The 15175-nt window shown below is 44.4% G+C and overlaps 2 protein-coding genes and 1 non-coding gene across 3 annotated transcripts; 1 reads left to right on the top strand and 2 right to left on the bottom strand.

Annotated features, from left to right (window-relative positions):
* Positions 1-343: 343 nt before the first annotated feature.
* Positions 344-415, bottom strand: TRNAM-CAU. Its single transcript has one exon. It is a non-coding gene; the product is annotated as a tRNA-Met (tRNA).
* A 140-nt stretch (positions 416-555) lies between these two features.
* ILF2 (interleukin enhancer binding factor 2) lies at positions 556-8485 on the top strand. The gene is made up of 14 exons (XM_028502861.2): positions 556-684; positions 1335-1394; positions 1607-1649; positions 2174-2278; positions 3195-3272; positions 3536-3638; positions 5192-5257; positions 5644-5760; positions 6233-6311; positions 6561-6648; positions 7258-7319; positions 7393-7507; positions 7733-7823; positions 7974-8485. The coding sequence occupies exons 1-14, from the start codon at positions 680-682 to the stop codon at positions 8132-8134; spliced, it is 1173 nt and encodes a 390-aa protein (XP_028358662.1). The 5' UTR covers positions 556-679; the 3' UTR covers positions 8135-8485.
* A 364-nt stretch (positions 8486-8849) lies between these two features.
* Positions 8850-11025, bottom strand: SNAPIN (SNAP associated protein). The gene is made up of 4 exons (XM_028502832.2): positions 10839-11025; positions 10524-10570; positions 10154-10272; positions 8850-9629 (listed from the first exon to the last, which is right to left on the bottom strand). The coding sequence occupies exons 1-4, from the start codon at positions 10979-10981 to the stop codon at positions 9528-9530; spliced, it is 411 nt and encodes a 136-aa protein (XP_028358633.1). The 5' UTR covers positions 10982-11025; the 3' UTR covers positions 8850-9527.
* Positions 11026-15175: the final 4150 nt, after the last annotated feature.

The following is a 15175-nucleotide window of genomic DNA, read 5'->3' as shown; positions in this document are numbered from 1 at the left end:
GCAAGGAAAGAAGATAAATGGGGCGGGGGAACTGGGCAAAGGGCCTAGGGAGGGTCCTTCCCTCCTTGCTACTTTCCTTGCTTTTTTCTGAATTCTCTCAGAAGGTGTCTCGGTTTCCCTTCTGGTCCCTCACCATCACTGCTTTTCTCCCTCTGATTCAACCAATACACTGCCTCCTTTTCTCCAAGCCGCTTCTTCTGCGCATTGCCCCATTTCACTTGCTGATGGCCAAAACAGCTTCAAAAGGCTGCATTTTTGAAGAAGGAAAAAAGTGGAAAGATGGCGGGGTTTTTTTTTTTATTGAAAAAGCAGAAATTCAAAAGAGGGTAAAAAGGACTACCGATAGCAGAGGATGGTTTCGATCCATCGACCTCTGGGTTATGGGCCCAGCACGCTTCCGCTGCGCCACTCTGCTGTCAGCCGGAGTAACCTTCTTTTGATTCCTAGAGAAAGTTTTCTACTTGGTCGCTGCCCTCACTTTTTACACAGTGCCGTCTAGTGCTTAGAAAAAAATGATCATTTTCCGAGGTGAACCAATAGGCCTACGCGGAGGGGTAAGGCGGGAGCCAATCGCAACAGAGTTTGTTGGGATGCGGCGACAAGCCACCTCTCCCAGTGTCGGCTGCTCAGAGGAGAGGGGCGGTTGGTGTGGTTTCTATTGTTCGGGATTTAGGGCGCCATGAGGTAAGGACGCTAGATGCTCTGGGAACATTTAGGGTGTTTGGCTCAAAACTTCGGGAAGGAGCGCGGAGGACTTGAAGGGACCACATGTCTGGGGGCTGCCTTAAAACCTGAGAACACCGGGTCTGGGCGAGTGGGGGAGGCTCGAGGCTGCAAAGGCGAGGAAACCTGGGCCTGGGATGGCGGTGGGGCTCAGGAGCGGGGTGGCGGGTTCGGTAACTCTGTTTCCGAGGGGCTTAGGCGAGGGGATGTCCTCAGTCCCAGGAGGCGCACCCCTCTTGCCCCCCATCTAGCCTGAGAAGGCTTAAACGAGCCTCATTCATCCTCTGCCAACTACGTTAATAAATCAGCAGTTAGTCTCTGAAGTGTTAGGGTTGGCGTGTCTTGGGATTATGGGTATTTCTTACCGGGGCTCATTGTTTGAGCCCCGTCATTGTTTGGTGTGGGCTGTGATTAAATTATCCAGAACGAGGAGGTAAAGGGGTGAGGCTGGCTTTTGGGATGGAGAGAAGTGTAAGTGGGAATGGGGATACTTGGCTTCCAAAGGAAAGTTCAGAGCGATGGAAGTAGGCAAACGAGATGATGTGGCCAGTGTGGTGGAGAGATTTCTTTAACGAGGTCAAGACAAGTTAGTCTTGTTTATGCACTTACAGGGGGGACAGAGGCCGAGGTCGCGGTGGGCGCTTTGGCTCCAGAGGAGGCCCAGGAGGAGGGTGAGTGCCGGCTTTTAGCATCTCTGCACTGGTTAGTTCCCATTTCAGTCATCTTAATTGGAGCCTGGAGTGGACTAATAATGTTACCTGCTTTTGTGAGATCCTGCTGTGATTTAGAAACCACAAGCTCTCCTGCTAAATGAATTTGGCTGAATTGTGCTAAGTCACTTGATATCCGTGGTTAATAACTCTGATTGTTTCTCGTGTTTTAGGTTCAGGCCCTTTGTGCCACATATCCCATTTGATTTCTATTTGGTGAGTACCATGGCCCCTGTTCACTCGTGGATGTAGCAGTGAGCCTGGCAACTTGTCACTTGTAGTTTCCAGGAGCCCAGCATCCCCCTGTTAAAACTGGTTGCAGTAGGAAAAGGAATTAGTGTGTAGAGTTGGGGTTTTGAGTCAGCTGAGTTGCTTTACATACAAAAACAGTGTAAGCCTCTGTTTACACTGTTGGGTGGGTAAGCTACTTTGAACATAAGGAATAGAAACACGTGTAAAATTTCCAATATTTTCTTTTGTAGCAACAACAATCAATTTCTCCTGTATATAATTAAAAATATATATTTTATTTATTTACTTTTAGAGAGAGGAAAGAGAGGGAGAGAAACATTGATGTAAGAGAAACATTGATCTGTTGCCTCTCGTACGTGCCCAGACTAGGGACAGAACCTGAACCTGTGCCCTCGCTTTGTGGAACGATGCCCAGCCAACTGAGCCACACTGGTCAGGGCACCTATGTATTACTTTTTATAAATAACAGTTGTCTGCTTCTGGTTTAGTGTGAAATGGCCTTCCCCCGGGTCAAGCCAGCACCTGATGAAACCTCCTTCAGTGAGGCCTTGCTGAAGAGAAATCAGGACCTTGCTCCTAATTCTGCTGAACAGGTATATCCTTTTGGCTTTCTACCTGCGATTCCTCAAAGATAGTTAGAGAAGTGAATAACTACTGGTGAGGTTACTGTTATCAGAGCCTAAACTCCATAGTTTTACATTAGCCTTTTACATAGGGGGTATGTTCCAAGACCCCCACTGGGTGCTGACACTGTGACGGTACTGAACCCTGTGTGTACTATCTTTTTTCCTATACATGCACAACTCTGATAATGTTTAATTTATAAACCAGACACAGTATGAGCTTAACAGCAATAACTATAATTAATAAAGTAGAACAATGATAACATTATACTGTAATAAAAGGTACAGTGCCTACATGATGAAATGAAGGGAGATAAATGATGGAGGCAGGCACTGTGACGTAGGCTTAGGCTATTTACTATAAGGGTTACTTGAACACAAGCAATATGACACCTTAATAGTAGATTTGATAACCAAGAGGGCCTTGGGCAGGTAGCATATACAGTGTGGGTATGCTGGACAGAGGGCTACTTCATGTCCTGAGGGGAGTGGTACACAATTTAAAACTTATGAGTTGTTAATTTCTGGAGTTTTCCATATAATATTTTTCAACAGTAGTTGACTGGGTAACTGAAACCATGGAAAACCAAAACCATGGCCAGGGGGTTTTGGTTTGACTACTCTAATTGTTCTCCTTATTTCTCATTGTGGGTGGAGGGAGAGTGCTAGATCACATCTATTTTTGTTTTTTTACTGGGGAATCTGTCTCTGAGATCAAAAAGTTGATATCTTCTGGTATGTTCAAGGCTAGACAGGTCAGTGTTTTCAAAGCATTGTGTCAGTATTGATTCAGTTTGTAAGGAAGGGATTAAGGGGAAATAGTGAAACTGAGAAACTACTTACAATTTTTCACCTTAGGTTATTTTTATTTCCTGATGTTTTTCAGGCCTCTATCCTTTCTCTGGTGACAAAAATAAACAATGTGATTGACAATTTGATTGTGGCCCCCGGAACATTTGAAGTGGTGAGTTTTTGATGATTTAGCCCTAGAAAAGGGCAGCCATAGGAGTGTGGAAGTTTCGTTGGCTCCTTTGTGGTACTGATTTTGGAGATAAGATTTGAATCATTGTTATCAGCTAGGCATGATGTATCAAGCTTTTGTGTGGTTTTGGGATATGATTTGCTCTCTGCAATTTCCAAATCTGAGTAACAAGCTACGCTGTAATTGAACTCTGAGAGGACCTAGGCAGCCTTTTCCCTTTTTTTCTGAAATCCTTTTTCCAACAGCAAATTGAAGAAGTCCGACAGGTTGGATCATATAAAAAGGGAACGATGACAACAGGACACAACGTGGCTGACCTGGTGGTGATCCTAAAGATTTTGCCAACATGTGAGTGTGCTTCTTTCTGGCCATGGGAACAACATAGCAGTTGGATTTGAGGCACAGGGATCTTTAAAGCCCTAATTTCTTGTGAGAAAGGATGTTTGGGAGACAAATGGGAAAATATACTTATTTATAAAAGTTCTTAGTTTATGAATTCTGTCATGAAAACTGTGTGTAATCACCACAGATTAAAGTCCCCGAAAAATCTTTACTCCTTCTGTTGTCCAATCTCCGGCTCACTTTTTGCCAGCAGCACCTATGTTGACCTTTGCAGTCTCCCAGACTTTCTTCATTCTGTTCTTGCATTCCTTTCTCTGTTTTGATGGGGGGTCTTGTCATATAGGCCATGTCTTGCAAGTCTGTGTTTGGGTTCATTTTTGTTAGCATAATCCAAGGAATCATAAATCATGCCAAAGCCAGTTATCCTGCCACCACCAAAATAGGTTCTGAGTACAAACAGATGACATCTGGTGTGGTCTTATACATCTGGGCTAGTTTCTCCAGATTTTCTGCTGTAGGTCCTGTTGTTGCCATCCCAGGGTGAGGGATGTCAATGATCATTTGTTTCCACTGAAGTAGTCTGTTGGTCTGAACTTCCTGGTTATGATAGTTCCTGTGTTGTTCATGATGGTAGCCAATCTTCAAGTAGCCAGGGAGGAAAAAGCAGAAAATATATTTTTTTAAAGTGTGGGGGTAATAAGGGACAAACTATGGAGTATGTGTCTGAAAGAAGGTATGGCAATCTGGCTGGGTAGCTCAGTTGGTTAGGGCATTGTCCCTGAGATCCCAGGTTTGTGGGTTCCATCCCTGATTGGGCACAGACAAGAATCAACCAATGACCCCCTGCTGGTGTGGGTTGAGCACCGGCCTGGGGATGGGAAGGTCGCTGGTTTGATTCCCAGTCAGGGCACATGCCTGGGTTGCTGGCCAGGTTCTCAGTTGGGAGCACACAGGAGGCAACTAATCAATGTGTCTCTCACGCATTGATGTTTCTCTCCCTCTCTTTTTCCCTCCCTTCCCCTCTCTCTAAAAGTAAATCAGTAAAATTTAAAAAAACCCAACAACATAAGAATCAACCAATGAATGCATAAATAAGTGGAATAGCAAATCTGTTTCTCCCTCCCTCTCTCCCTCTTCCTTTTTCTCTCTAAAAATCAAGTAATTTTTAAAAATGTATGGCCATTTACTATAGGGCAGTGTTATTAAAATGGGAGTGATTTTGCCCCATAGGGGACATTTGGCAGAGTCTGGAGATATGTTTGGGCTACTGGCATCAAGTGGGATGCAGGATGGACCCTACCTACCCTTCAACTTCCATAGAATTATCCAGCCCAAAATAGCATTAGGGCTACCCTCCTGTATAAAAAGGATGTGGGACTAGGAGAAAGTGTCCTGTGTCCTGAGTCTTCCGATTTCTCTGCCCAGCCATTAGCTTCCCCATTGTAAAAGATTTTTTTTTTTCCTATTGCTTACTCTTACTCCAGCCTTGAACTTGGGGCAGAAATCAGAGTACTTAGGTAATTGTAATGTTTATTACATCTCCTTTTCTCTCATTCTAGTGGAAGCTGTTGCTGCCCTAGGGAACAAAGTCGTGGAAAGCCTAAGAGCACAGGATCCTTCTGAAGGTTTGAGTTTGTTGCTGAGCATGTATTTAGTGGTCAGAGGAGCCAGGTCTGTAATTCTAAGTACATAGCTAACAAAGTCTGGTCAGGCTAGAAGGAAGAGTGAATGAAGAGTTTTATGTTGGGGAAGTTTTGGCAGAGATCTCCAGTGTTCAAAATCCCGGTGATCACCCTTACTTTAAAAACTCTATTGTAAATCCTCATTTTGAACTACTGCTACTTTTGAAAACCTGTTTATTCCCTCACCCCAGATTTATCTTTGATCATCTAACAGAAATGTGAGAGAGCTTTTAATTTCCTTTTTAAAAAGTTTATTTTTTCTATTACCACTCTCCTCCTTCCCTATTGTACCTCCATCCTCTCCACCCCCTGTCCACTTTTTCTTTCAGTTTTGACCATGCTGACCAATGAAACTGGTTTTGAGATCAGTTCTTCTGATGCTACAGTGAAGATTCTCATTACAACAGTGCCACCCAATCTCCGAAAATTGGATCCAGAACTCCATCGTTAGTACTTTTATTCCGTTGCTGGGAAATTTGGGGGAAGTTCAAAACATAGTATAAAGTTGCTGTTGAGTTTACTTAGGTTGTTGCCATTCCACATGAAACCATCTAGGACCTAAGTTTACTCTCAAAATTTGCTACCTCCGTCTGTATTGTGAAGACAAGTTTGCTAGTGAAATTGTCAAAGACAGGATGACCAGAAAAGCAGTTTGAGGACTTAAGAAAAAGAACCAAGGAAATATTTATGGAGGTGGGTTAGGCTTTTGGAGAAGATTGTGGACTTTGTATGCCTCTAGATTTGGTCTAGGGGACGAATAGTGAGTTTTGGACAAGTGATTTGCTGATCTGAGGAACATGGAGTGGTATAAAGAAATACAGTATCCTGTCCTCTTTCCAAGTTACTGAACTATGGCAATGGGATTGAATTGCTTGCTTAATAATAGAAATGTTTCATCTTGGCCTGTTATGCTTCTAGTGGATATAAAGGTGTTGCAGAGTGCCTTAGCAGCCATCCGACATGCCCGCTGGTTTGAGGAAAATGCTTCTCAGTCCACGTGAGTCCCTCCCTTGGTATTAAGATAACCTAACTCTTCTAAGTATAGTGAATAGCAGGATACCCCTATACTTCATCTGACAACGTTTCTGGCTCCCGATTTTCTCTCTGGATTTTGAATTTTACCTTAAATAAGCAAATTTAAATTGAGACAAGAGATTGCATAGTTCTGGAAATAGCTTCAGCTATACACCTTAGGTGTGGAAGTACATGGTCATACTACTTTTAATCCCTGGGTTCTTACCTTCAGAGTTAAAGTTCTCATCAGACTTCTGAAGGACTTGAGGATTCGTTTTCCTGGCTTTGAGCCCCTTACACCTTGGATCCTTGACCTCCTTGTAAGTAAAGAAGGGCATTTGGGGTTTCTTCCTGGTCATTCCTATTTAACAGTAGTTACTCTGATGTCTATCAGAACCTGAAATTTGATGAAGCTTAAAAGAAACCTCATTGGTGGACAACTAACCCAATAAAGATTCAGTGTTTCCTTGGCTCAGTTGCCTGAGTCAGTTGGTGTGACTCAGTTGGTTGGAGTGTTGCCCTGTGCACTGAAGGGTTTGGGTTTGATTCCTAGTTGGGGCACATGCCTAGGTTGTAGGTTTGGACCCTGGTTGGGCACATACAAGGGGCATGTGATTGATGTTTCCCTGTCTTTCTCTCATCAAATATGTATTTAAAAAAAGATTTAGTGCTTATTATTATTACTTCAGGGATTTTTAGTGCTTTAAATAGTTATTACTGCCCCTTTGTCTTTTTTATTATGCTGTCATTTCATTAATATGATAATGGAGAGAACATATTAGATGAGCAGTCACTTCAGAATCTCTTCAGACCATGAAAATTTTGGCTAGGCCTTAATAACCAGTTTTCCTTATAATGGTTTATGGTTTTAGTTTGTTTGAAGATAGACTGCTGTTATTTATGGCACACTTACCAGGTTTATTTTCCAGGGGCACTATGCCGTGATGAACAACCCCACCAGACAGCCTTTGGCCCTAAACGTGGCATACAGGTAGAGCATACTTCTCTGGGTTTGGGGCTAGATGTAAACCATCTTGATGTTTTAATACCTTCCTGTGTTTCAGGCGTTGCTTGCAGATTCTGGCCGCAGGACTGTTCCTGCCAGGGTCAATGGGTATCACAGACCCCTGTGAGAGTGGCAACTTCAGAGTACACACGGTCATGACTTTGGAACAGCAGGTATTAGGACAGCTCTTAAATGGTCTGTTTTGTCTCATTCTTGAATATCCTTGGGTCAGAAGGCAAAGGGAATGTGGTCTTTAGGGGTCAAGGATTTGGGGGTTCTCACATACTTTGGTCTTGAAATTAAAAAGTTGCCTTTATCTCTGTTTTCATGAGAATGTTAGTAACATAATGGTACTCTGATTCTCGTTGCTTATTTGCTCTCACTTTGTTCTCTTTCAGGACATGGTCTGCTACACAGCACAGACTCTGGTCCGGATCCTCTCACATGGTGGCTTTAGGAAGATCCTTGGCCAGGAGGGTGATGCCAGCTGTGAGTGACCACTGGGCCAGGGGTTCTTTGGAGTATTCTGTGTTCTACAAAACAGCTCTACACTGCTCAAACATCTTAACATTTTCACTGTGTAGATCATGACTTCTGTGTTGGGCTACTTGTCTGAAATCACCTTTTTTACTCTTCTAGATCTTGCTTCTGAAATATCTACCTGGGATGGAGTGATAGTGACACCTTCAGAAAAGGCTTATGAGAAGCCACCAGAGAAGAAGGAAGGAGAGGAAGAAGAGGAGAATACAGAAGAACCGCCTCAAGGAGAGGAGGAGGAAAGCATGGAGACTCAGGAGTGACTGTCCTTTATCTTCACCCTTTGTTACCCAGAGGGAAGACTGGAGCTTAATTAAGCTAACTGCTACTGGGCTTTACATGGTAGCATTTCTGAGGGTGGGGAGACAGGAAGGGGAAAAAAAAAAAATAAGCTCTATGGAAGGAAGTGTCATCCCACTTAGTTCATATATTAACTTAATAACCAGAAGTCTCCCATGTATAATGAAGCAAGGTAACAACTTTTCTTCATAATACTGTACAATCCCCAGCTCCTGGAAACCTCTTTCAACCAGTACTTTGTTGTTGAAATGTCAACTGTTCATGCCTCGAATTTTTTTTTTCTAAGAAAAATGATTAAAGTACTTCCTAGTAGGGCTCTTTGTCTTGTTTTTCTGTGGTATCTGGCTACTATTTTGCTTGCTTTTTCTTTCCATTGAAAATGCTACTCAACCCCTGGCTGATGTGGCTCAGTGGATTGAGTGCTGGCCTGGGAACCAAAAGGTTGCTGATTTGATTCCCTATCAGGGCATATGCCTGGGTGACCAGTTGGGGGCGTGTGAGAGGCAACCAATCGATGTATCACAGGGATGTTTCCCTCTTCCCCCCTCTCTAAAAATAGTAAATAAATACAATCTAAAAAAAAAGAAAACACTATAAAGTATTTTCATTGTGAACACTAGATCACAATTTGAAGCTGTATTTGAACTGAAGTACAAAGATTCTTGGAACTTTTCCATGTACCAGAGTAAACTAGAATGTTGTTTGAGCATTTATTAAACTGTTTGAACACTGCTGCTGCATTCAAGCTAGTGAAATCCATAAGAGGGTAGATAGGTCATTCACATTGACTTTGCGTGCCCTCCAAATCCTCAGTATAAATAGAAAAATGAGAAGTCATAGGCAAAGGATATGCTGCTCAAGTGCCAACAACCAACCATGTAACAGGAAGCCCCTCCCTGGTTAACTAGGCTTGAGGGTAACTGGGTCTTAAGTATGTACCTTTAAGAAAATTAAATGTAGCCCTGGCCTGTGTGGTCTGGAGTGGAGACCAAGATCATGGATTGGATTCCCGGTCAGGTCACATATCCAAGTTGGGAGGTTTGATCCCCAGTTGGGGCACATTTCTCTCTAAAAGCGATGAAAACTGTCGTCAGGTGAGGGTAAAAAAGAAAAATCAAATGTAGAGGTCTCAGCTCATTCTTGGAAGGAAGCAAGAGCTGTAATAAATCCTTTGGGATCCTGAGTCCTGTAGGTACATAGGCTTCTTTGGACTCCCACTTAAATGGGTAAGACTTAAGTGCTTCCAACACAAACGACAGCACTGTCCTGATGTCCCAGGATATCCTGGAGGCAATGAGGCAGCTGGAAAGTAGTACTTGTGCTATTCTGAGGCCACGGGGACCATCTTCTGGCCTGTTACTTGCTTGGGGAGCCAGGGGGGTAAACTCCTGAATCCAGCATTGCCCTCCTTCGGGCTGTTTCCTTGGCAACACTGTGGTTTAGCCGCCTCAGCCGTTCCTACAAGACAAGATTTGGAGATTTAATAACTCCTCTGTGAAAGGCTTTAGAGCACACTGTCATCCAGGCACTGGAAAGTATCAGATTTGCTCCATCTCAATGCAGGTCTTCTAAGGTATACAGGAATGTAAATGACAGCAACTTGGTATTGAGAAACAATTCTGTCATGACAGACATTAATTTAGTTGACAACTCTCCTTCTAATTGAAAAATTACTTTTTTTGCGCTAGCTGGTGTGGTTCAGTGGACTGGGCACTGGCATGCGAACCAAAGGGTCGCGGGTTTGATCCCCAGTCAGGGCACATGCCTGGGTTGCAGGCCAGGTCCCCAGCGGGGGGCATCCGAGAGGCAACCACACATTGATGTTTTTCTCCCCCTCTTTCTTCCCCTGTTTCTAAAAATAAAATCTTTAAAAAAAAAAGATTTGTGTTGGAGACTTTGAGACATCCCTTGAAAATTGAAGTCATATCCTGAAAACTTAGAAAGCAGAGCAAAGATTCACTATTGTTAGGATAGTCTTTTACCTGGGCATTCTGTAGAATGTTGTTGACCAAGACAACTCGTCGCCGGGCATTAAGTAGCTTCTTCACATAGGGGTCGAGATCCAGGGCCACTTTCTGATCCTCATTGATACGGCACAGTTCTGTGAGTGGAAGTAACGTGCAACTAACACCTACTGGCTCATTTCTTGTTCTTAGGCAAAGCAGGCTAGTAAATGGGATGGAAAACACTCGTGCACCTCCATGGCCCACAGTCACTAGAAACTTAAAGGAATCTGTTGGCAGGCTTGCTGCGCTGCAAGGAAATGACGGCAAACCCGGCCCAGAGGACGGCAAAACATTTGATTCTAAAAGTGAGCTGGAGAATTCCGGATACACGGGGATGCTTACTCACCAGTAGCTAGGTTGTCAATTTGTTCCCGCAGCTCTACCTGGCTCTCTCTGCAAAGAAGTACAAGGCCTACAGGGTCAATCAACGGAACTGAAGAAACCCTTTCCCCTACGTGTTTCCCCACTGCAGAGAGAAGGCAGATTCACACCCTACTACTTCCCATCCCGGCGAGGCCGTTCCGCCCTCCTCCAGTTTCCCAAATTTATTCTTATTCTCTTCAGGACCTTGGCAGAAACCCATCTTGTTTCCGCCCTCTCTCGGCCCCGCCCCTACAAAGCCAAAACGAGAGGCCCCGCCCCAATCTCCCCTCTCCGGCACCTGACGGCGTGAACGTGAGAGTCGAGCTGCTGCACAGCAGGTCGCAGGAACTCGAGGAGCCCCTCGGCGAAAAGGTCGCGGCCTGCAGGCCCGGCCACCGGGGTCCCCGCCCTGGATACAGCAGCGGAACCAGCCCCCGCCATCTCGAATTGCCCTTACGCCGGAATCTGCCGCGAGGGCCGCCGGGAAGTGAAGCCCAGCTGAAATGGCCGCGAGGGGGCGCCCGGGAAACGCCGACTCCCACCCAGCCTCCGGGATTTCTGGGAAATGAAGTCTGGAGCCCGCAGGGTGGGGAGAAGGGCCAGACCTTAATGCTCTCGGTAGTTGTAGTTCTTTATAAGCCTTGAAGGGGCGGATATTTTTTAAATTTCCAGACTTAAGGAGCTAGGGAAAGGATTGATTTTGGGAGGGGTGGGTACTTTTTGTTCTCTCTGAATGTGCGAAATAAATTCTTCTATCCCTAATTGTCCATAGCCTTGCTATGCTAACTTTATGAGAAAACCAGAATACATTCATAGTATAGTTTTATATTGCTATTTCTAAATTTATGAGTATATTTTAATGGCACTAAAATATGTACAAAACCGTGTATAAATAGTATTCACCCTGAAAAAGGAATGAAATTCTTCTACCTGCTACCATATAGATCAACCTTGCAGACTTTATGCTAGGTGAAATAAGCCAGACACAAAAGGACAAATATTATATGATTCCATTTATATGCAGTGCATACAGCAGTCAAATTCATGGAGATAAAATGTTTTATCTGTGTTTCGGAACAGTGTTGAAAAGGGCTGTGGAGAAGGGAGAATGGGGAGTTACTGTTTAATGGGTACAGTTGCAGTGTGGGATGAGTAGCGACCGTTGCACAATAATCTAATTTACTTAATGCCATTGAACTGTACATTTAAAAATGATCAAAGTGGTAAATTTTATGTTTCGCATGTTTTGTTACAGTAAAAAAAAAAAAAAGTAGCCCTGGAAGGGTGACTCAACTAGTTGGAGCTTCATCCTGTGCAACCCATGCACCAAAGGGTAGTGGCTTTGGTTCCCTGTCAGGGCACATACTCGGGTTGCTGAATTTATCCCAAGTCTGGTTGGGAGGGTGCAGGAGACAGTTAATTGATGTTGGTGTTTCTTTCTCAGTCCATGTTTCTCTCTCTCCCATTCTCTCTAAGATCAGTAAACATGTCCTTTGGTGAGGATTAAAAAATACATAAATAAATTAAAATTAAAAAATAAGACTTGCATGTGTTTCCATATTTTCATTGTTCTTCCTTCCAAAAGTTTCCTAAGTTTTGTTTCATTTTTACGGCTTTTCAGAAAGTTTACATCTCTTTCAATCTTGTTGATTTTTCAGCAAGAAGCACAGCCCTCCATCCCAGTGGCTCACAATTCTGTGGGCCATAGGATGAGATGTGCCTGTAGAGATGAATGGGGTTCAGCCATTCATCTCTACAGGCACAACTCAAGGGGTTCAGTCTTGAGTTCATTCTCAGGAGTAAAGGAGGAGATGTTTAAATCACTGTGAGAGAGTGTTGGTCAGCAGCTGTAAACTTGAGACTGTAACTGTGGTCATTTTAAAGCTTTGTGCACTTTTTGTTTGTCTCCCATTTCCCTGTATTTTTCTCTCTAGTGATTAGAGGTAAAATTCTCATGAGAGGCTGGGGACTTATTTTGGGAGTAAGTAGTACAGAAGTGAGTAGGGCAATTGTAGCCTACTTCACAGTCAGGTCTTCAGAAGGGGAAGCCCAGGAGGTGGAAAAAAGTGGTGACATTGTTGAAAAGGAAAGAGAAGAGGACCAAGTCTAAGGCTTGAGAACAAACTGGCCTGGACTGGGAAAGAAAGCTGATGGCCTAGTATGTAGACACAAAGTCCCTGAATTATGCTGCAGTTCTTTCTTACAGGTACCTCTTTGAAGTAGTGTTACCAAATTTAGAAAACAACAAACAGAAACCTTGGGACAGTAGGTAAATTTGAATTTTAGGTAAACAACAAATAATTTTTAGTATAAGTTATCCTACTTCAAAGGCTGGTTCTCTAAGGAATATTACTTTGGTTTTTTTCCTTTTTTTATGCTTTCCTTTCCACTCCTGTTCTTATCACCTTGAGTTAGCTGTTGTCTCTCAGGAAGGCATTGCAACACCCTCCTGTCTGATCTTGCCTCTAGTCTTTCTACTCTCCCGGTCACTCTGCATTCTAAAATACCAGTCAGGTGACATAATAACCTTGCTCTGAGAAAGTAAGTGCTTTCCCAGCCAGGGTACATTCCTGGGTTGCAGGCCATAACCCCCAGCAACCGCACATTGATGTTTCTCTCTCTCTCTCTCTCTCTCTCTCTATCTCCCTCCTTTCCCTCTCTAAAATGAATGAATAAAATCTTAAAAAAAAAAAAAAGACCTACCAGTTTAAAAAAAAAAAAAAAGAAAGTAAGTGCTGAAAGGGACTTTTGGAATCCTTGTTTCCTGGGTTCCTTGGACATGTCTGTGAGGAAGACTGGACAAGGGTCTCACAGAAACCCTGAAGTCTGATAACAGGTTGAAGGCCAGTGCTGGTTCAATTATTCATTCTCTAAACACTTATCAAATTCCAGGCATCACGGCACAAGGTATTCAGCACAAAAGCCCCCTCCTCCCAGCTTGCACCCATATCACATTGCAGTGGCCTTCCAGTCCTTGGCTTTTCCATAGAGGCTAGAAGGAGATGTAGGTCATAAGAACTCCCCCTCTCTTCTGTCTCCTACCTTCCCACCCCCTGGGTGGTGCTTAGGTTAACCTGCCCCGTCCTTGCTGGGGACTTCAATGTGGGTTTCGGGCGGGGTAGGTCCATGAGGAAACTTTGTAGGAACAGCTGTCCTGGCTCAGGCAGTACAGCCACATAGTGCCCTCTGCCTCGAAGGCTAGCTGCACCCCTGTACCCAATGTGGACCACAGATGGGGCAGGGGGTGTAGTCAGGGTTAGCAGAGGGTCCTTCTTGTGGTGGTGTGCACAGATACTGGCATCTGGTGATAGCTTTAACTGGGGAGGGGGACCTGAGAGTTAGACTTCTTTGGGCCTGTTAAGTCCAGGTAAGGGACAGGGATTTCCTGGTCCACCCTACTTTCTGGGAGGCCAGAACGTTGTTTAGGGAGCCCTACGATACTTCAGAGGCAGAGCTGAAGGAGGAAACAGTAATGGTAGAAGCAGGGATGGGGTAGATAGGCAGTCAGGAGGCCTGAGATTCTAGCTGTTTTATCAACTGGTGCTCCTGGAGAGCTGCCATCTCACCTCCCCCATGGGTGAATTCTCTGGTCAAGCCAATATCTGGTCAGACTCTAGGGCTCCAGCTTATCAGAGGAGTCAGAGGCTGAAGGTGGGGTCCTGCCATTGGCAGCACTGGGAACTGCAAAGTGTCTGAAGAGGCCTGTCCTCTTCTTTTATCTTCTTTGTCTAACTTTCTCCCATCTCCTCCTTTCTCCAGTTTCTGACCTGGCTTTCCCCCTGAAATGAAATTCCTTTAAAGGATGTGCTTTTTGTTGAAGTCCAAATGGTCAAGTTTTAGAAATTTTGGGAGACTTCGGTGTTACAGATGGCTTCACTCTGTGTGTCTGCCATCCCTGTGTTTTTAGGTCCCTGGACCCCAGTTCCAACATGTGTTTATGTATTTCCCTCCACCTCTATTAAAGAACAAAATTCAACTGAGTAAATCTGAATACTAATTAGCTTTATTAAGCAATTAATAAATTTCAAGAGTTGGGCAGCATACCATCTAGTAATTAGAAGGATGTTCCCAGTGTTACAGAACACAACAAGGGGGGCCTGGGATGATATACTATTATTGAAAGAAGGCCCTGGGTCCGTTATGTCCACTGCCAGAGAAAAGACATCTCTCAATGCCAGAGATTCGTGAAAAGGAAAGGAAATGTTTATTTAATGCTATACTAACTTAAAGTAGTGACCTAATGTCTTCACCAAAATCCCGAAGTCCCTAAAAACACCCACAAACACACAGTCCTTCCTTCCTTCCCCCTTTGCCCAGTCCAGAGTACCGTATCTCAGGAAAGGAAATAGAAGTCCATGGCTCAGGCAGTCCCTGGTTCTTCCCAGTTAGTACTCCCTCTGGACTGGGAGACCTCCCTGGATTCCCGGCACCCTTGGCTGAGTCGCCGGGATCTCCGCTAAAACCAGGTGGTGGTTCCCCCTTCTAAAGCTGTGGGGGTCCCCACTCTGCCAGGCCGCGTGGTGCCCTCTCTCTGGGATGCGGGAGTCTCCACTCCGTCAAGTCCGCGTGGTTCTCCCCCAGTGGCTGCACATGGCTCTTCTTCTCAGGGCTGCGCATGGCTCTCCTCCTCCTAAA

Source organism: Phyllostomus discolor, chromosome 14, assembly GCF_004126475.2.
Source record: "Phyllostomus discolor isolate MPI-MPIP mPhyDis1 chromosome 14, mPhyDis1.pri.v3, whole genome shotgun sequence".
NCBI lineage: Eukaryota > Metazoa > Chordata > Mammalia > Chiroptera > Phyllostomidae > Phyllostomus > Phyllostomus discolor.
This window is presented reverse-complemented; position numbering and strand designations above follow the sequence as displayed.